This window comes from Sesamum indicum, linkage group LG3 (genome assembly GCF_000512975.1).
Source record: "Sesamum indicum cultivar Zhongzhi No. 13 linkage group LG3, S_indicum_v1.0, whole genome shotgun sequence".
NCBI lineage: Eukaryota > Viridiplantae > Streptophyta > Magnoliopsida > Lamiales > Pedaliaceae > Sesamum > Sesamum indicum.
The window spans coordinates 4,053,993-4,075,370 of record NC_026147.1 but is presented as its reverse complement, the minus strand read 5'-3'; the positions used below and the strand labels follow the sequence as shown (position 1 = coordinate 4,075,370).

General features: G+C 36.2%; 2 protein-coding genes across 5 annotated transcripts; both read right to left on the bottom strand.

The window, feature by feature from the left end:
* Window positions 1,601-3,972, bottom strand: LOC105157218 (uncharacterized membrane protein At1g75140-like). Its single transcript, XM_020692696.1, has one exon. The coding sequence runs from the start codon at window positions 3,812-3,814 to the stop codon at window positions 1,781-1,783; it is 2,034 nt and encodes a 677-aa protein (XP_020548355.1). The 5' UTR covers window positions 3,815-3,972; the 3' UTR covers window positions 1,601-1,780.
* LOC105157217 lies at window positions 5,110-19,689 on the bottom strand. Of its 4 annotated transcripts, none has more exons than XM_011073559.2 (25): window positions 19,471-19,689; window positions 18,016-18,606; window positions 17,811-17,935; window positions 17,607-17,701; window positions 17,175-17,384; window positions 16,707-16,797; window positions 15,895-15,946; window positions 14,277-14,342; window positions 13,691-13,842; window positions 13,380-13,450; window positions 13,096-13,290; window positions 12,899-12,937; window positions 12,015-12,122; window positions 11,447-11,536; window positions 11,195-11,270; window positions 9,322-9,418; window positions 9,171-9,240; window positions 8,918-9,094; window positions 8,715-8,837; window positions 7,027-7,110; window positions 6,639-6,823; window positions 6,365-6,503; window positions 6,225-6,284; window positions 5,910-5,981; window positions 5,110-5,781 (listed from the first exon to the last, which is right to left on the bottom strand). In XM_011073559.2, exons 2-25 carry the CDS (start codon window positions 18,579-18,581, stop codon window positions 5,674-5,676), a joined length of 3,051 nt encoding a protein of 1,016 aa, XP_011071861.1. In that variant the 5' UTR covers window positions 18,582-18,606; window positions 19,471-19,689; the 3' UTR covers window positions 5,110-5,673. The 4 variants fall into 4 exon arrangements, with proteins under 4 accessions (XP_011071861.1, XP_011071862.1, XP_020548337.1 ...); XM_011073560.2 differs by having other exon boundaries at window positions 19,381-19,475; XM_020692678.1 differs by lacking the exon at window positions 19,471-19,689 and adding an exon at window positions 19,008-19,091.

Sequence of the window (21,378 nt, the reverse complement as noted above, 5' to 3'; positions counted from 1 at the left end):
AAATTTTGAAATTTTTACCATCGAATCTGTCGATTCAAACACAATATCAGTTAGTTTTTTAAGGTTGTGTGTTCGAAATTGGAATCGGGCCCAACCCAATCCCAACCAACCCAAGTCTAAACTAATGGGCCAATGAGAACAAAAGTTTGTAAGATTGAATAAGCCCAACTAGGGTCCAAACTCTCGCGATAGCCTGTTTGTTTGTATTTTCATTCTCAGTCGAAAATATGTATTTTAAATTTTGTATGGATTTTTGTAATATGTGAATGTGTTTGGATTAGTTAATGAGTTTGTATTTTATATTGAGTTGTGGTGTCAAATTAATATATTTTCAATAAAAATGAGTACATACTTTCACTTTAATTATTGTTTTAAAAATTAAAAAACTGAAAATAAAAACACAAACCAAACAATAACTTAATCATTCATATTATTATGAGAGCCAAGCTTAGTAGACCTATTTATGAGTAGAAAGAACACCAAAGTCTTGAATTAGAATCTCACTAAAATCATACTATAAAAAATAAATTAAAAAAAGAAAAAATAATAACGAGATTAATAACTCTTCGTTATATTAACAACTTATACTTTTAGATAAGATCGGCGTTCAGTCAAAAGATTATGGCCCCATCTTGCTAACGATGGGGCCCGGATTTTATAGTTAGGGGGCCAGGGGCTAGGCCCTAGTCCTGATGTCTAAGAGGTTTCGCATGCACCTGGAGTCTTTTGTTGAAATCTCGTATTTCATCTCCTATTCCGTTTTAGCTATGGATCTCGATGTATCATTCGTATGGCAAGTGTTTATTTAAGGAAATTTTTCGCACACTTGTCTTTCATGGTACAGTGAAAAACAAGATTAAACATGAAACTGCTGACAGAAGATCCTAACTACATCCGTGTCCGTAACTACTTCTGTCGGTGTTAATGAAAGTCAATCTCGTCAACCCTAAAAGAAAACGAAACACACACACACACACACATATATATATATATAGAGAGAGAGAGAGAGCGACTGACCAATTATAATCAAGGAAATCAAACCAAGCTCGTAAAAGGACAAACATGTCGCCTCAACTGGATCAATGCAACCACGAAACAGATGAGGAAAGGAATAATCATGCACCCGTCAACGACATTGATACCATGCACACAGTTACACATCAACGACATCAATACCATGCAACGGATTTTCACGACAGTCACCAACCGATTAGCAACAAGTTGAAATACTCCGAACAAGTGAGGTCTATTGGGGTCATCAGTTTACCTATATTCCGGAAACAGACATTAGATATCAAGTAATATCATTACTGATGTGCAACATCTCCAGTCCAATATACAATTATTACATGTGGCATTGTATAACATCGCTGTGAATCGAATAGATTCTTTCAATAAAGAGGCAAAAAGCTTAAGATTTTCTCAAAGAATCATTGGAAGAAAGTTTTATTGCTTCTTACCTCATATGACGGCTCCCTCCATCAGCGACCGTCACAGGAGATTCGACCATTCGCAACCTCAATATAGCAGTCGAGCTTTTAACTGATGAGCTAACTTCTTTGTTGTTTTAAGCATGTATTAACAGACAGAAGCAAAACCATTTTATGTGAGAACCCGTTACTGCATTTTGTAACAAAATCAGAACCTCAACGTGTTCTATGACAACTGCTTTGGATTTCTTGATTATTTGTTTTTCGCTATAATGTTACAAAATCAACTAGCTAGAACCTAGTTGACAGGTAAACATAGTGATTAGAGTACAACATGCAACATGCACGCGTTAATTGCTATCATCAACAACTTGACTATTTCCGAAAAGGCTTTCCCTTCTCTTGGGGACGCCCGCAGACTCAACATTGGACCCCCTAAATTTCAACTCTGAAGTTGCTCTAAATCGGGGGTCAACAGGAGCAGGTCTAGAGTCCGCATCGGGTCCTGGCCTATAAGAATTGGCTGTGCCACCAGGAAATCTTGGTGGAGAGACATACCTAGAAGGACCTCTCAAACCACTGCCTCTTAGGTCCATAATATCAGACGTTCTTGAAGTATCAGTAAAAGACCTGTCGCCGCTGCCAGAACCCAGTGGTGCTCCACCTGTGACGGATGCAGAACTGAATGGGTCATCAGGACCCCAAGAAGTAAGAACTTCCTTCTTATTAGCGAAAAAATGCCATGCTCCAAAGAGGAAAAGAATGAAAAACAGAACCGGACTCGTCCACAAGATGCTGTTGAACTCATTCTTAAAAACCGGAAGCTTGGACCGATACATTGCCACATAGCCGTTCCCAAGACTAACAATAACTAGCTTCTCGTAGTCGCTCGCAATTAAAGGTGTTTGCATTCTCTTCTCATCCTCTACATCAGACGCTTGCTGATGTAAAAAAGATGCTATAATCTCATCAAGGCCGGCAGAGAACACAAGCCTGACACCACCAGACCTAACATAATGCTGAGATGATACATTGTACACAACGACCTTCTCCCTGTTAGCAATCAGCAGATAACCTTTGATTGCATGTAAAGCCATAGGTTTGTCAATATCCAGCTTCCTCTTTGATCGAACCCGACACTTGAAATTCATTATATCCCCTAACAACAATGTTTGGATCAACTCACCTTCTAATGTGAATCCATACGCCTTTGATCGGTCCGTGGCATCAAAAACATAATTCTTCGCAGAAGAACTGTTAAACCCTTCACATTCAGACTCCCTCAGTTTCATCGTCCTCAAATCCAAAGACCCTGCTCCAGTCTCCGTCAGAAACAAAAGCCTTTGCTTCAAGAAAGCAATCGGCGGTCGACTGGGAGTAACTGTCCCATATACTGTCCCATTCTCCCTGAAAACAACAATTTTACCACCAGCATCGGTTGCCAAAATATATCGTTTCCTACCAACATGGTGCACTTCTAATATGTTAATCTGTGAACCCCCAGACTCGGGCATATCAAATTTCCTGACTCTCTCCACGTGGAGCGAACTCCATTCGTCACCAGTTAACGTCTCCCAAACCCGGAGCATCAAAACAATGCCATTTTCATGTCCAGTGATGATTATGCTCTCATTCTTGTAAACCGACAAGTAAGACACCATAGCAGTAACGGGCGACCATCCCTCCGACTCCAAGAATGTGTCAAATTCCAGTGCAACATCCCCACTCCTCAAAAACACATACAACTTACCAGTATCATCCCCAACCGCGAAATATTTACTGAAACCCTCAAAATCCCTATATGGCAACACATTAAAGCAAGTCGGGCTGGATCTCAACTTCACTGCTGACACAAACTGAAACCTCTCCGACCAAAATGTATTGTACTTTTTCACTAACACCGGCCCCTCCCCTCCCCCTCTTCCTGCTCCTCCCTTCACCCCCTTTCCATGCTCCTGCTCCTCCCCTTCTTCACTAGGAGTCCTCGGCTCTTCTCTTCTTCTCTCAGCATCCCTTGTTTCATCATGGGATGACGATAAAGGCAACGTATTTACTTTCTCCAGAGCCCCAGTAAACCGGGATTCCAACTTATCAACAAGCTGGGTCAGATTTTTAACTAACTCTTCAAGCTTTTCCAATTGAAACTGCTGTTTTTTCAGCAAAACAACATCGGGATTCTCGCTTTCTTTGTCAAGTGATTTTTCCTTAAAATTATTGCCATTTCTACTGTCTGTTTCGATTACTGAGTTCGAATTCGGAGATGGGTCTATGTCTGATGCAAGAACATTAAGGCACGAAAAACATGGGGAATAAAACGAATCGGAAAACAGCAAACACACACTTAATACAAACAGGAACTTGCCTTTCCTGCGCGAAGCGGCCATTCAGTTGGATTCTTGGGGATGGTGGAGCAAACGTCTGTGATGGGCTGTGACTGTTACTTGGGAGTTTGGAGCTGAGAGTTTCTTGAAGGTGAGATCTAAAGAGTGAGGATGGGGTGAATGTGTAATTTTCAAAAGTTTTATGGGGTTTCGTTGGAATGTTTTGTCCGGACAAAGGCTAGAAATGGGACTCGCCGGTTCGGACCGAAAACAACGGCGGCCACGAGAGTCTTCTTTTTGTCATAAAAGATTAAGTTTTTATTACGGTCATGGGCTATTTATTTTTTCATTTTTCTTATTTAATTATTTTTAAATGTAATAAATCCAAATATATTTGTTGTAAAAAATTCTCAATGTGTCATTACGATAATTTGTATTATATTTCCTCATCAAATTAGTCGATGTAAAAATAATATTCTCATCAAAATACATGGGATCGAGATTTTTTTAGTCAACGTAAAAATAATATTCTCAATAAATAATATATGAACAATTAATTCATAATTTATCACAACAAATAAGATCTTTTACAATACCATTAAAAAAAAAAGACTCCTCACACTATATTTCTTGCAATCTCGAATTTTATGGAGCAAAAATATTAGAAAAAAATATCATCCATTTAATTTTGAAAGATTCGAAGAATATGGTCATAGAAGTATAAGTATATCACTAAATAAATCTATTTTTTATTAGTTTTTCGGTCAACCGTTAGTAAAATTTTAGAATATTTAAAAAAATTAAAAAAAACACCTGAAATTGAAATATTTGAAAAAAAAATAGCTTATTATCTATAATTTTACTATAAGCTGCAAAAATTAATAAAAAAAATATTCATAACTGTTAACTTAAATTAATTTAATTTAAATAATTTAAAAAAACAAAAACTGTGAAATAAAACACTTTTTTCAACTTATTTTCAATGATAAGCTGATAAATATTTAAAATAAGCGTTTGCAAACGTTAAATTTCCTCACCTTAGAGTACTCAACCATAATTATAAGAAAATATTAAGATAAAAATCAAAAGTCCACAGAAAAATGCCAAAGAACACTTTGACTTGGGTGGTGACTAAGATTGGGCTGCATGTCAGCATCAAACGTACATCTCAAAGAATATTCAAACATGATTCACTACTCCTAAATACTTTTCAGGTACACATTAGGAATATTCATAAAATATATATATATTTTTTAAAACAAACTTACATATGACTGACGTATTTGATGCATATATGAAACTCGATACCAATGAATCTATACGAATTATATGGTAGAAAAACATATAAACAGTGAAAATATCATAAATTCAATTGCGGGATAATTTGTATATATATTCTTACTTAGACTACAATGATTTAATGACCTTGATGCACATATAACCGGTAGCCCAAATTTTCTTCAGTATAGCATCATTCTGTTGTACAAAAAATTACTAAATTCCGATATATATCGACCAGTGTCTGTCAACGGTAAGAAAAACAACTAAATTCGTAGTCGAATAACAACCGACTGCTAGCGATAGGTCATGGTAAGTATGGCGAGAGAACTTCTTCTACCCTGGGAATAACTGGTAACTGCAGCTAAAATAGGACCATTAAGATCATTTACAAGAAAGCAAGATTTACTGAGTTAAAATTACTAAATATACAAAGGCAAATTAGCCTTGTTCTTTCTCTGCGTCTACGCCTATAGGAAACCTACGAAATGAAGTGATGTATAGGAGGGTCTCTGTCTCTCTCCGTGTCTCACACATTGAGAGAAAAAAAGGCTAGAAGTTCACCTCATGGATACAGCTTTCTGCAGTTTTCGACTATCTATTGGAAACAAAAAAACGTTGAAGTATTCAGTTGATTGTTGATGTCAAAAGCCAAATGGTGATTTTCTGCGGCTTCCACCTTCACCATATTGATCATTCCATTTTCTCAGCTCGTTCATGCTGGCTGCATCATATGCTACTGATGGCCCCACCTGCATATTTTTGTGAAAAATCAACGGAGCCATTGAGGAAACAGTGTGATATTAATTTTGATTTCCTTCGGCCTAAGAGAGACACAAGAGGGGGAGGGGAGTTTTAGAATCATATTCTCTTGCTATACCTTGGCTTTAGAATGAGTAAAATCTTCCAACTTGAGTGGTCTCAAAACTGGAAGCCCATCATGTTTGTCGCCCTGTAAGGAGATAGCCGAAAGACATGCTAAGAAGAAAGATATCATGATATATGGGAGGAAAATGTAACAATTCAAGCCATGTTTTTTTAGGAGAGGGAAGAAAAGATCCTTGCACCTCCCCCCCACCCCCCTCCTTTTTTTCTGAAAGAAAACTCCTCAAACTTCATTCAATTTTCCCGACCTTCCTATCCTAGTTGGTAGATGTTGAAACTAGAATTATCAAAGGATTGTCATAGTGTTCACCTTGCTTTCTTTTTCTAGCAATTCTTGGACAGGTCTATATGCTGCAGCAATGCAAAGGTTCTGCAGAGATAAAAATGTAAAGAAAGTTTAGACATGAGTAGCAATTGATCTATTTCCACATAAGGAATTCGATGCATCACCTTTAGATCACTCCCTGAATAACCTTCAGTAGCATTTGCCAGTTGTTCAAAAGGAAATCCAGATTCCAGATTTTCTCGAGCTAGTATTATCTTGAGAATTTTCAGACGATTCTCAGCATCTGGGAGGTCCACGTAAATCCTAAAAGCGACCAAACATATTCTCAGAGTGGCAGTTCAAACATTTCAATTTGTTGCATGAGCTCGCAAAGATTTAATGAACATTTGGAAAAGCAGAAATGGTACAATATGGACTTGCAACTTCCAAAGAATTTACCTTCTAGGTAAGCGGCGAATGACAGCATCATCAAGGTCAAACGGTCTATTTGTAGCACCAAGGATAAGGATTCTCTGACTGTCTTTCGACCTCAAGCCGTCCCAAGCTGACATAAACTCGTTCCGCATTCGTCTAGTTGCCTCGTGCTCAAAAGCACCGCCACGAGCACCAAGCAAGCTGTCAACCTGCACTCACAGGCATGGCACACAGGAAAAAATATTAACAAAGCAAAAAGGGGACTGTCACCTCATGCGACACAAAAAGGATGAAATATATTAGACTTTGTCACTTGCAAAAGTCCATTGAGCCTCGGTGAAGCTCATGCATATTGCTCTGTGTAATAATTACTATAAACTATCGGGGGCACAAATGACGGAGGAGGTCTCACCTCATCAACAAAAATAATTACAGGAGCCAACTTGCTAGCAAAGGAGAAGAGTGCTCTAGTAAGTTTTTCAGCATCCCCAAACCACTGCATGAGAAGCAAAAGAGAAACATTAACAATGTTATAAGAACCCAATGATGGAAGCTTTGAGAATAAGAATTTGTTCTTATATCAACCCCATTTCTGATTTTTCATGGCTAATACACAACTTGCCTTTAGTCTGCTAAAGTTACAATAAATGAGCAAATCATAACAACATAAATATGCTGGATGCTAAACAATCCAAAACTATAGACACAAATCTGAGTTAGCAACTTATTTTCATGAACCAGTCCATAGAGAATCCCCTTTCACGAGTAACTTTATTCATTGTTTTTTTTTTTTAACTTTTTCATGTGCATGTGTCCGAATGTCGAAACAATCCAACAACATGAGTATGTAACTTGTGCTGTACTTTCAGTGTCAAAAACCTCTCAGGCGTGTCAAAAATCTCTCAGGGGCAATATTTTGCACAGAACCAAATGTACATGAGTCAAAGATAGATATCTGATGGACACATTACAAATGCCAATATGGCAAGGTATCTTGTGGCATGTGCTACTGTGAATTTGGTGGAAATCATAATTTCTATTTGAAAAGGTACATACTTAACCAGTTCAACAAGCTTCGTGTTCTATTCTCTACCAGCACCGCACATACCAATGCAACCTTCCCAACACATAAAACTGAAAACAAGGACTACCTGTATTATATAAATCAACCTGCTTTCTCTTGCCTTAACCACATGCAACCTGCTTTCTCTTAGCTTAACCACATGCATTGATTTGATCTATGCTACTCAAATTTCTCGCCAGTGTGCGCAATGGTCCATAACTTTTTTCTATTTCACTTTTCTGTACTGTATTGTATTAAGACTTAAAGGAGGAAATCTAAATGAATAGAGTCTAAAAAATATCACCTTACAAAATTTTTTAAATTCAGGAAAAAAATTACACCACACAGCAGACTGGCAAATTTTTAAGCATCAATCCTAGAGTCAAAGTCACTCAGTCTTAAGGGATGTCTCACCAACATCTACCAAGCTTTTGTTCCATTCAATAGTTTGTCCAGGCCCCGTGATACTGGAGGATATAGCAACTTTATTTCCTGATCTTATTTCAACCTCCTTTTTTTACATATCTCACTACGCAAATTTCAATCTTTTCTATTCAAAAGAAAGGATTTATTTTGAAAGCAAATACAATACCCTATCACCTAAGCAATAGGGCGGTACTCATTTGCACTAAACGTTGAACCATTGAGAAAATTCTGTCGATTGCAAATGCACAAAAGAAATCATAGTCCAAAACACTCACTGTCACTATGGGCCTAGTCCCAATTAACATCCATAGATCCAGATTATTGATCTCCAGATTGGTTGCCAACAGCAATAATTAGTATAGTAGCTGGTGGTATTTTAGACAATTTGACATTAGGACGGGTAACCCAGAAGCACTTCTAGGAAAGCCTTTGCCATAACACACGTACACCAGTAGAAGTCAAATTAATTATTAGAGATAGAGGCCCAATGCATTATGACCACACAAATGAACTAACATCAGCTAATCTTTCTTCATGAGCAGGTCCAACTCAAACTGCAGAAAATAGAACTCTGCAACATTAGAAATGTCTAGGGGCGGAATTTCACTTACCTTAGATGTCAGTGTTGAACCAGTAATGCTGATGAAACTAGCCCCAGCCTCAGTTGCAAGCGCTTTAGCAAGAAGGGTTTTTCCAGTTCCGGGGGGACCAAAAAGTAATATGCCTTTGCAAGGCTGACAAGAAAAGGGCGGCTTTACAATTTGCAAGGGCAATAAAATGAAAATTGGCCATAGTATGTGTAACGATAAGTTACCCGCAACAAATTTCCACTGGAGAACAGCTCAGGCCTCCGCATCGGGAGAATCACAAGTTCATTCAATGCCTTCTTCACATCTTCAAGGGCACCAACATCATCAAATTTTACACCAATCTCCCCTGGAGGAACTACTGCCGAAACAAAGTTGCTCTCATACTCATCCTTAGCAAGATTCTGCAACAAGTTTTTCTTCAGCACAACCAGAAAAGGTGTGAATGGTGTTTCATATAATAATAAAAGAAGAAAAAACCTTCAGATTCTGTGAAGGCTTCTTCAATGCTGCTTCCTGCTCCTTTAACCTCAAAATTGAGAGTTCAAGGCTACACATTATAATTAACAGCAATCAACTTTAAGAAGATAAACATTTATTCTCAGATAACCACAACAACAGAAATTATTACCTATCACGAGGCAACTGCAACCGATCCCCCTTAACGGAAGGAAGGAGACAAGAGGAAAGGTGATGACTTTTGGCCCAGCCAACAACCTTTTCTGCTTCTGTAACCACAAACAAAATGGAATTGCATAGTCATTAGAATCATGAACAAAAGCAGAATTGTAATATTTTAACCAACTCCATTACTACCAAACACATAAACTACATAATTTACAGTCTATCATTTAATCTCAGCTTGCAACATTTAATGCAAAGAAAGAAAGAAAAACTAAATCTTTCCATATTCAAGGTTGAGCTCATGTAGTGAACGGAAACTTCTTGTTGGTTATATTGGTATCAGTATTAATGCATAATATGATGCAACTAACATTTATCAATGGGCATGTTCCAATTTATCAATGCCTTAATATGCAAAATCGAGCTGTCTCCACAAGTTCAGAATAATGTCACAAGTACAACAAAATATTCGCTAGCAAAATCCATTTCCAAATGATAAGACGAAAGCCAACAACTGTCTATACACTCCTTTCCATAGTCAGCATGGGGTCCTTTTACTTCATTTGTAGGAGCAGCTATCCACGAAGTTCCATCTGCATTTAAGCTCTTACTGTCAACTTTATCTTACACAGGTAGGGGAATCTTCCAAAAAACTCTTTATCCTACCATCTAAATGCCAAGCGTCAAAACTACTAACATGTGATTTCCTGCAGAATGAAAGGCATTGTGAAAGCATGCTGGTTTCTCGGAATTCAGCACAAGGAATTGGAATTGGGAAGTAGAACTATAATCTTGAAATTTGGCTTGGCAAATGGCAGAAGGAATTGTTAGCTATTTCCAATAATTTGAATTCTTTGGACTTCGGTGAAACCTGATGGAAAGAAATACATTCTCACTGAAAACTAAGGTTATTTACTGGTTCCATCCTTCACCACCTCCAGATATGCACGTTCAAGATACCCCAGCCAGCCTACCCGCAAACCCCCCCAGCCACCGCTCATACATCCAACACAGCCATAGCAGTAGCAGAAAACTATGTGCAGTTGCCGACCATGTGACCTGACAAGGATAAATTATTGGTCACAATGTATTTATTTCCTGTTTTTGTTGAATTTTACTTATAAGAACAACTAAATTTTTATGGTCAAACTTCTATTATATAATCCAGATTTCTAGAACTTACTCACAAACTGGTCTTTTGGATTACCATTAAAATTTATTGCCCCTCATCTATATATATTTACTTTTATCTAGTGTTTCATTTAAACTTTATATATTCATTTTGGGCAGGAATTCTGGACCTTTTTCTTATACTAGGCCTTGGTTTATCAAGTGTCTTTTTTTCTCAGCAAGGACCCATTTCTTTCCAGTTGGATGTGGCTGGAGGTTAGTGGAGAACCAAGGCCGTTTGTTTTGGATAGTAGTTCCAATTCAAATTGAAAATTCCTTGTACCAAAGTAAAACATCAATACAGTATGGTCAAAATTCATTAAATGATTTTTTAAACTAGCAATTCCAATTGAATTCTAACTCTATCTGTGCACCCAGTATTTGTACATTTATATATTAATTGAGGTGCTATTTTCCAGAGGCAGTACTTTCAGTCTGCATAGAGCACTGCAAATCCTATCGATTTTCATTTTGGAGGTACTCAACCACTTAAAGCTGGGGGTTGCGGATGGAGATATCACTCCAGAAAAGACTTTGTACACCTCACATCACCGTTGATACAAGAAACTTACAATACTTGGCGGCTGCAGGAGAAGACAAAGATTTGAAAACAAATAAAGGTAGTGACTTGATCGAATAATGGCCACAGGGGTTGTGTTTTAGCATATTTATGTATATCTGAACATGGTTGAGGAAATGAGTATACTTACTCTCTTTTGTCAATATCACACCATCAGTGTTTACATGCAACAAGTCCATGCATGATAAGTCGTGTTCCTCAAGAACCTGAAATGAGTAAATAGCTTATATATTAGTCCATGGTTCAAAATATTCATTCCTCCAAACAAAATCAACAAGCCAAACAGACAATATGACCAAGAAGAGTCTGTCGGCAAATGTTCAAAAATCAAAGCAAAATGCCTGATAACCAACATAACACCACAACAAAATTGTGGATGTACCTTATGAATTTCAGTCAAGTTGCTTCGAGATATCACTATCCTCCTATCTTCTTCAATCTGTTTATTGAATATCCTCAAAAGATCTTCCTCCTGCAATTATCAAGCAATATTGCCGACTCTCCTCATTCTTCCAAATTATTTCATAATCACAAATAATAAACAAATAACCACTATGGTCCTTTTTTCATGTTTCCACCAGTGTAGGTGCATATGTTTAATATGGCCCAACTACTTTAGGATGCCAAAGCTTTTGATATTGTGACTGGAGGCAAGTAACAAAAATCATCCTGTTTATAATCATGCTCTTAAGGAAAAGTTACCAGGGATATTCACGTATCTTAAAAAGTGATCTGACAAGTTATTTGCAGTAAGAATTACCGAAGGAGATAAATCAAAAGATCAATGAAGAACGTTGAAATTCTTTTCATGATTTTTTGGCTAATCAAGATAATGCAGATCATGAAACATCTAGCAGATAACAGATATAATGTATAGAGAACCTTCATCAAAGAAAAAGTAGCAGCAACGCCTTAGGTTTCCAAAATATGAGGCAGATCCAAAATATTACCTTTGGGGGATATATAGACATCACATTTGTGAACAGCTTATATATTTCATCCTCTCCAGATCGTTTGCTGGCTCTTAATCCCTCGGTAAGTCTCTTCAAAGGAAGAGGCTGAAAAAATAGAAAACCTCACATTACATCATGAACATTACAGGCCTATGCTAAACCAAGACATTACTTGACTCCTGCAGTGTAAACAAAAGACATAAACTAACAACATTTCACGAAGCCATAATGCAAACAAAGATACTTCAAACTAAACAGTTTCATTACATCACAAATCACAACTAGATGCCCAGAGATAAAAGAAAATCACTTACAAATTATAACACTTATGTAAAAGAATATGCAAATTAAATATCAATCTCCTGCTGTCTGTATCTCATTATTCCTTTAAAGTAACTAACTTGAATATGTATATATTTCAGTGCAAAGGTCTAAAAGGACTTGATTTATTTCAGATGTGCAAGGTTGACCTTGGGCTCTTCTAAAAAATTTATGGCTACATGAAAATTACAGTCAACTCTTACAGATAATTTTATCCTTTTCTTGTGTGTGTATGTGTGTGGTGCGTTGGGGGGCTCATAAACAGCCACTAAATGAGTCCTTGAGCAGGGTATGCACGGAGAAAGTTACAAGAATATTTCTGCAAATCCTAAAATCCCAAAAAAGAAGGAACATCTTGTTTCCCAACTGTGGATATCATAATCTAGAATTGTGAAATTTCTTTGTAAGAAGAACCATCAAGACAAACGTGCCTGATATAAATAAGAATCCTTATTATAAAAGAGATCAAGCAGTTAACTTTACTAAGAGACCGCATAAAAGGTACAAAACAGAATAAGTTTCGGATGAACATAAAAGAATTTCAGACTTGAAAGCATTACCAACTTAGCAAGACGGCCCAAATTTGGAAGTATCATTGTCTGTTGAAACAAAAAGAAAAAGTTAGATATATAAGCTTCAAGCCCTTTAAGCGCAGAGGAGATACAAATGACAGTCTCTTTTGGTTACAGAAATAGACGTACAAATTGAGCACAGAGGAGATCCAAATGAGAGTAAAATCTGGTGAACTGAAACTTACAAATTTCTCCTTTTCTTTTGACCCGGTTTCCACTTTGTTTTGTCCACAAATCAACACTACAGGTCCTGACAATTGGTCGAACATCTCTTGCACTTTGCGAACAAACTCTTTCCGATTTGACTTGGAAACAGCCCTTGATAACCACAGTGAAGAATCTGGAAAATAGACGATAAGTGGTTGTTGAGACTTCAATACCTGCAATCATCATGGAAAACTATAGTTATACAAAACATACAAACTCTGAAAACTTGCAAGCCCATCGCATCTCAATCAGAAACCAGTACCTCACAAAGCACTTCCATTGCAACATAGCAGTCATGAGTTTGAGCATCAAGGTCATGTTCGATATCCTTCACTGCGAATTGAAGATGACAGAAAGGGCAGCCTATGGTCAATATGTTTATGGATTGAGAATGTGGCACACCATCATGTACAATGTTTTGCAGGCCATAAAAAAATTAAGTACTAGGATAAATCATCATAAAGTAGTGTAACCAATACTGTACTACAACTGAAGCGACGTTATAACCTCCAGTTACACTATTTACACTAAAGTGGACTCCAAATATTCTGGTTATAAGTGACTAATATTTACCATGAAGCCAACAAACCGACGGTTTTGCAGCATTTTCTGCAGTTTTCTCATCCTTCACTTCGTCTGTTGTATTGCCACCAATATCAAAAATAACAGCTACTTGTTCGCCATTCACTTCATACACCTCCCCTCGTTGACCACTAGACAATGACCTGAAAAGAGAGATTGTTTGTAAAATTAACCAGTTCATAATCCAAATGAAACTGCAAGCATACAGGAAATATCCAGAAAATACCGGCAAATGCACACCGGATGGAGAACAAGAGAGTATAACTCAATTGATAAGAAAATGAAGATATTCAGAGAACCATCAGCAAAACTCAACAAGATAACTTAGCTAAATCAAAAGAAGGAAAAATGCGATAAAGAAAGGTTGCCCAAAGCAGCTACGTCAAGCAAACCACATGAAAAAATATACTCAGTGTTAGGAACACCAAGGGACCATCATTAATGTCTACCAAAATGCTGTTCTGGAAATTCAATTTAAAATCCTTTTTTCGGAGAATAAAAGACGACTACAATTCTGAGCACAGCATAAACAAAACACTAGCTTTTGTACATGCATCTGAACAACTTACCAACCCACCTGCCACGAATAACAGTATAAGCATTTGTCGGACCATCAGGTGTTGGTATCTTCCCCAATACAATCCTGTGATGAATTGGATTTTCAATTATCAGGTGCAGACAAGTTCAAAGATCACGGGCAATGTTCTCTCCTGAAGAAGTTTTTAATATAAACTAGTAACACTCCCGGCCCTACCCACACTCACAGAGGGTGAGAAGAAAGAAGTGAATGAAGATTTCTGATTGTTACATTTCCTCTAATCGGGTATGGATATGAATCATTTAATATTTTAGAGGTAAAATGGAAATGTATGAGAAAGGTCACCTGTTACACAAATCTTAATTGTTGATCCTAAGTATTCATACCGGATAGAAGCTTGTATGGAGGCTAACTTCGCATGCGAGATTCCCAATATTATTTGAAAGAGAATAAAATTAAAAGAAAAAATAGTTTAATGAAGGAAATTCACAATATCATTATGGCCAAAACCAGGTCTCATAGCTTACGTGCTTAAGTAACAACTGCTTCTGTATTCTTTGTATATTGGGCGCCCAGGCCATAATTATTCCAGCAAGGAAAACTGGAGCACACTTCTTTAAAGTATAAATTAGATATCTCATGTCTCATCGAGATAAAAAAAATACAAGAAAATAATAGGAGGCTGGACTAAGCGTCATGTGAAATGATCCGTAGAGTTTCTTCTCCACCTAATCCTCACAAAGGAAACCCAAGAAAGTTTTCCGCTTCCTAAGTACGGCCTCTGACAATCCACTATATCAAGTTGCTTGTTCTAACCTTCTCTTTCATTTACTCTAGGATTAGACAACATTCTTCTCAGGTCGAGAGGAAGTTTGACCATCAGAAAGCTTAATTATTTCTCATAGAAATGGTCACAGAAACTTTTTATATTTACATGATTCTTGTTTCTTAAACTGCTTAACCACTATACTGGAGCTTCTTTATCAGCAGCAATAAAGGAGATGGAAAAATAGCTCGAAAACAAGAGGAAGCAGCTAATATCTGAGCAATACCACAAGTAAAAACCTAAGTAGTACGAAATGCAATGGTAATGGGAACAACTAAAGCAATCAGAATTCCATATTTGAATTTGCGTTGGTGATATCACCCATTGGATCAATAACTTGAGGTAATTACCACAAATTTACTGGTACCTCACTAAATGTGAGAATAGGGTCTTAGCAAGGAACTAGGATATAATGAAGTCCCTGAGAGTAAATGCGAACAGCAAACGTTGTAATACTCTACCACACAAAATTCCTATTGGAACATACAAAACAAACAAATCAAGAATCCAATCAAAAGAAACAGGAAAAAACTAAAGCCTCAAGAGTCAGACATTTGCATAGAGTAAAATTTCTTTTCCCCAAATATTTATACCATGTAAAGAAATTCAATCCTAATCAATTGGCAGGGAAACTATGCAAGCAACCAAGTAATTCATGGTTAAAAAAAATGCATAGTGCTTGCAAAATTGGCAGTGATCAAATACAAGATATCTGATACAATAGACTACATGTTTTAGAATGGAGCACGCCCACTATTGACAGTCACTGGGAGAAAAGACCCCAAAGAATAAGAATAAGTTTCATATCAAGTGCCATTTAAAGACAGTTACCTGTTATTCGCTTCGATGCAAACGGACGGTCCAATGTACTTCACTCGATCTCCTGGCAACAGAAACATATTTGATATATTAAGCGAAGAAGAATTGAATGGTTAAGATTCACTCATTCCTAAGAGTAAACAAGTGATCCATTATGAAACTTTAGTTATAGGGAAAATCGTATTTAAGATCCAGTTGGTGAATCCTAACTAATCACATACAAGTGAGAATCCACTTGCCCAGGCTGTTGAAACTAATTACTTGCAAATGAAAATCACGTGTCTCATGAGTAAAGTTAGTCCAACTAGAGATGGTTCAGGATAGATTTTCCCAATATTGATAAAAAGCATATTCATGAGGTGACAACACAAGAGTTCAGATTTCTAGAACATGGTTGTGTTGCAAAATTGGAATTATTTACCTGATGACAAAGAGGAATCTTCAAAAAATTATGCTAATAGCAGGTTTTCTAAACAGCTCTCTGAAATAGTGATACAAAGCGATGAAAGTATCTTAATTTTATGGAGGCCAAAATAATTAATGTTATGAGGACAGTAAGTGACATGCTAAAGACAAACTGCAAGCACCTTTCTGCTCATCTTCAATTAAGTAATTAAGAGGAAACTGATCTGCACACGCATAATCTTCTGTGTAGAATTGCAGAAGTCCAAAATAAAGATGTACGCAGGCAGAATTATACATTTAAAATCTTTTAAGACATTGGTAGTATTAACTCATATGAAGCATATCATAAAAAGAAATATAAACTTACCACAATTTAAGATAAAATTTTACATTTAGCACAGCACTAGAAAATGTGGTACCTTTCTTCAGTGGACGGTTAGCTTTATCAGAAGGCTCCCCACTTTCCGATGTTGAAGATGTAGAGGAGGTTTCGGATTCTCCAGAAACACTCTGCTAGACAAAGATATGAACCACTAAAATACAGATCTAATTCATAGCTCATTATAGTACCTCTCATAACCCTCTAAAGAGAATAACCCTTGCAAATGTCTTGATTGCCAAAGAAAACTTAGTTCCAACTACTTCAGGTAATCAAGAGATTTAACTTTCAATTCTTATACAGTATGATGTGATAAAGTTGATAAATGTCCAGAAAATGTCTCGCAGAAAGTGTGTCATTTGTGTATGAGGTATGTGTAGAACAACTCATTAAGTTGTAAAGAATGATGCCCAGGGTGAAACATGAACAATGTTGTGTACTTATTTCCTTCTTTTATTCACCTTATGTGCTAGGAGTAACAACTGTTGAAACTTCACAAAAATGTTACCTTCTCGAACTCTTCAATGTTGTAAGGGATTAGCTTTCTCAGAGCTTCAGCCGAGGCATGGATATCAACTTCATCATCACTACCATCAGTTCTTGCCTCACCACCACTTGTATAATCTTCCTCATTACTTGCATCATTTTCATCCTCAACTTCTGACTCTGATGTTTCAGCATTTTCCTCATCTGATTCACTTTCATCTTCATTAAAATCCTGAAAAATCAAAGCAGAAGTGCAAAGCAACAATTTCTTATGAAATCTGAATAGAAGAGTAACACTTATTCTTATCTTGACCTTTCTTATAACAAGAGGAAGATGTTTTTAGAATTATTTTGCTTCAAAAGTTTAATTTTCTCTCTACGCCAAATAAGAATTCTGTACTCTTTGACTGATGAGGGGCACACACCATATGAAGGGAAATGCATTCCAACTTACATAAGGAGCTAAAATATTGCCATCAAGCACCATTACTGGAACTTGTAAATCCCGAGCAAGTGCCCTGACCAATCTTTCCCGGTATAACTCCGTACCTTCAAACCAAGTATTCATTTTAATTGAAAGGAAACCAAAAGGCTGTATTTATTCAATTAAGATAGTTGTGCCAAAAGTGTATGCTGAGTAGGATAGTCAAACTCTGACCTGGAATGCTCTGAAGCAGAATTCTCCCACTTGAAGAAGTCAAACGTCCTCCATAATCAGTGGTAAACTTCTTATGTTTCAAATGGGAGGCCGCACATTCCACCAAAAGCTTTTTAGTGTGATCGCTGCAGAATAATGATGTTCAGCCCAAAGAAGTAAATATCAGATGCAAGAGAAGAAAAGACAAATCTTGGATAGCACGTACTGGAGATAATAAGGAAAATTATCCCATGACACAGTTATTTTTTCCCATGGAACAACCCTTCGCAAAAACTCATTTCTAAATCTTTCTCGTCGACTTAGAAAAGGGGACTCCTTCTTTTTACTCTCTATAGCAAGCTTTTCATTTTTGAGCCACTCCATTTGATCTTGCTCTCCAAGTCGAGCATGTGCATCAGAATGTCTTGCACTGTCAGTTGTACTTTCCCTGGGAATCTTTTCCTTATCACAATCAGCCACATCTTTGGTAAGAGCACGCTTATCCTCGCTTGCATTCCTTCCATCACCTTCGGAACTATAAGGTCTTAGCAAACAATTTCTCCAACTATTGTCCGACCTCCAATACAATCTTGTGGACCTTCGTTCAGGAGCAATACCTAATAACACTGAAGAATTCGACAAATATCTCTCAATCAAACTACTAGCTCTTGGTGCGGGGCTCAACCGTTGTCCAACAGAATAATCACGGCAGTTAGAGCTACAGGAATATTTGCCTTGTCGAACCACATAATTCCATCTCTGGTTTTTATACTTTATTCTCCTTGCATACATAACTTATAAACTGTGAAGTATAGACCTGTTACAAAAGCAAAGTTCACTTAGTATTACTTGTTTCATGCAAATTGAATAGCAATCTCAAATGCCTCAGTTCTCTCTCTTTCAGGTTGGTAATCAAATTAAGAGAACAAATCTCTTTTTTATTCAATTTCCTCATTTAATGAATTATACCAACTTTAAACGGGAAAAGCTCTTCCATAAATAGGCTACAAATATTACGAACATACTTCTAAACTAGCTATTAGCATCATTTTCATTAGCTTTCTAAACCAAAGTTGAACTAGCAAGCATGCTTAACATGATAACTCTAAAGGAATGCATAAGTCTGCCACTAAAAGGAACTACAAACTGCAATATACTGCAGGTGTTTGGTAACACAACAAATTAAAGCCTTAAAGTTTTAATGCAAATTACTCTCACATCTTAACTCGAAAACAAAACCCACAAATAAAGGTCCAATTGAAGCATTGTTAGCCACTCAAGCAATTTGATCAGCCAAACATGAAAGCCAGAAGCCGAAGCAGCAAAACTGTTTACAGCCATAAAAACAAAGTAATCAAATAACAAGAAAAGCTGGAATCTTTGCCAATAGACTAGCATAAAAAGCATAACTCAATCACATTTTCCCTTGAACACGCATTAACTGACAAAACAAAAGGATAAGTTGCGTCAGAAAGCATAACAAAAAGAACCCATTACTCTAAACATATCAAGAAACCATTGTCTCTCCATTATCATACATCAATTCGAATTGCTCAAACTTGGGCTTCCTTTCTCAAATTCTGATACTTACTTCAGTTGAATATTCAAACATGACCTGAGGGCACATGCAGGTATATTAAATATGGAGTAGATTTTTTCCCAAACAAGGGAAAGAACTGACCTTATTGCCTATAATTTATAGCTTTCTTCAATTAGCGTACAACGGAAAACACAATGAAACCAATGAATGACAAGAAAAAAGAGAAGGGCGGGCGCCCGTTAATCGGGGAGGCGATAGAGAAGGTGGGTCTGGGTGCGTGATTTTTCTGTTTTTTCGTTTTTCTTCCCAAAGAAACGAGCGACAGAATCTGGCGAGTTCTTTAGCCAAACAAGGGTTAGGGTAATATTTTTGAGCGCAAATAAGTTTCAACAATATTGTCAATATATGATTTTAATTTAATTTAAAAAAACACACACACACACACACACACACACACACTAATAAGTTTTAGTTAGGGTAAAATGCCTAAAAAAAATGGTGTTTTCACTAAAAGGCAAATAAAAAAAATAAAAATAACCTCTAATATGAGAATAGGATAAACACTATCTCGTATTTTCTAAAATATTTCGCATTCGGACCTATCCGTTGAATGACTCTAATACCGTTAACCTTTTTAGCTAATGACTCTTATTTGCTTACTTCTCATAATTGTTAGATTTATATCAGATTAATAACAACTGTTGGATGTGATCAACTATATACAGCAATTTATTTTTAAATTTTAAGAATTAAATGGTCCAAATTTTAAGCTTTTAAATATATAGAATAAATAATGATGAATAATAACATCATTGGATCATAACTCCGTTAAGATCAAATGTCCATATTAAACTATATACATTTATAATAAATACATAAAATAACAATAGTGAATATATAATATATCCTTATATAATAGCAAATATATAATACACAAATATAATATATATAGATGTACGTAATAGCAGTCAATGCCGATGTGCAATGTTTTGGGCAACAAAAAGTCATTGCCGAGAGAAGTAGAAGGGCGACACCTTCTAATTTGGGCAGTGCCGACGTCTCCCACAAATCTAGGGAACGTCGCCGTTTCTCAATAGAGGAGATGGGGGCCAATAAATTTGGGTGATGTCGTCGTTCCCAAGTGGAGGAGATGCTGTCGCTCAGATATGACTTTCGCCGTGGCGGGCGGTTTTGACAAAAATAGTTTTAAAAAGTAACATATTATTTTTAATAATTTAAAAATTAATAAATATTATTCAAAGTTTTATTTGGAATTCAAATATCATTTTTCATTTATATAATATATAATTTTTGAAACTTTAACCTTTTTTTTAAGAATTTATAATAAAATTTTAAATTTTATAATTTTTTTTATTTATAGTCAAATTGCAATTATTGATGTTAAATGGCATTTTTTTTATTTATATTAGAAGCAAGAAGCAATTTTGATATTTTCGCATGTCATAAGTGGTAGGAAAACACAAAGGCTGTATTTGAATTCGTGTTTTTGTATTTTTCGAGATAAGATAAAACACACTCAATGTTTTATTTTTATATTTTTATACATCATCTGCATGTTTTTCTATTTTTTAACTTTCTATATATATATAATAAATATATACATAATATAAAAAAGAGATATGATTTGACAATAAACAGTAATTTTTGTCTCCAAAAAATACAACATAAAATATTTATATATATACATATTTATATATAAAAATATATGATTTGTCTCTCAAATCCCAACATCAATCATACACTACTTATTTTAAAATATTTTAAATTACCCCAAAACACAAATTCAAACATATCATCTATCTTTAACACACACTTACTTATCCCTATTTTCAAAACACAAAACAAAACACTTAAAATACAAATTCAAATACAAGAAAAAGCTTTCACACTCACAGGTGCGCATCTGAAGCCCACTCTCCGTTAACAAATTGATAGAGTAGGATTTTTTTTTATGAATCTGTACGATGAGGGAGTGTTTAGCCAAATACAAGGGCTGTGTTTGGATTCCTATCTTCATTTTTTTCGAGA

Coding starts and splice junctions, on each gene's coding strand:
- LOC105157218 (XM_020692696.1), bottom strand. CDS start 3,814: ATGGCCGCTTCGCGCAGGAAAGGCAAGTTCCTGTTTGTATTAAGTGTG.
- LOC105157217 (XM_011073559.2), bottom strand. CDS start 18,581: ATGTATGCAAGGAGAATAAAGTATAAAAACCAGAGATGGAATTATGTG. Junction 13,291..13,379: donor CAATGGAAGTGCTTTGTGAG/GTACTGGTTTCT, acceptor TGATGATTGCAG/GTATTGAAGTCTCAACAACC. Junction 5,782..5,909: donor TTACTCATTCTAAAGCCAAG/GTATAGCAAGAG, acceptor AAAAATATGCAG/GTGGGGCCATCAGTAGCATA.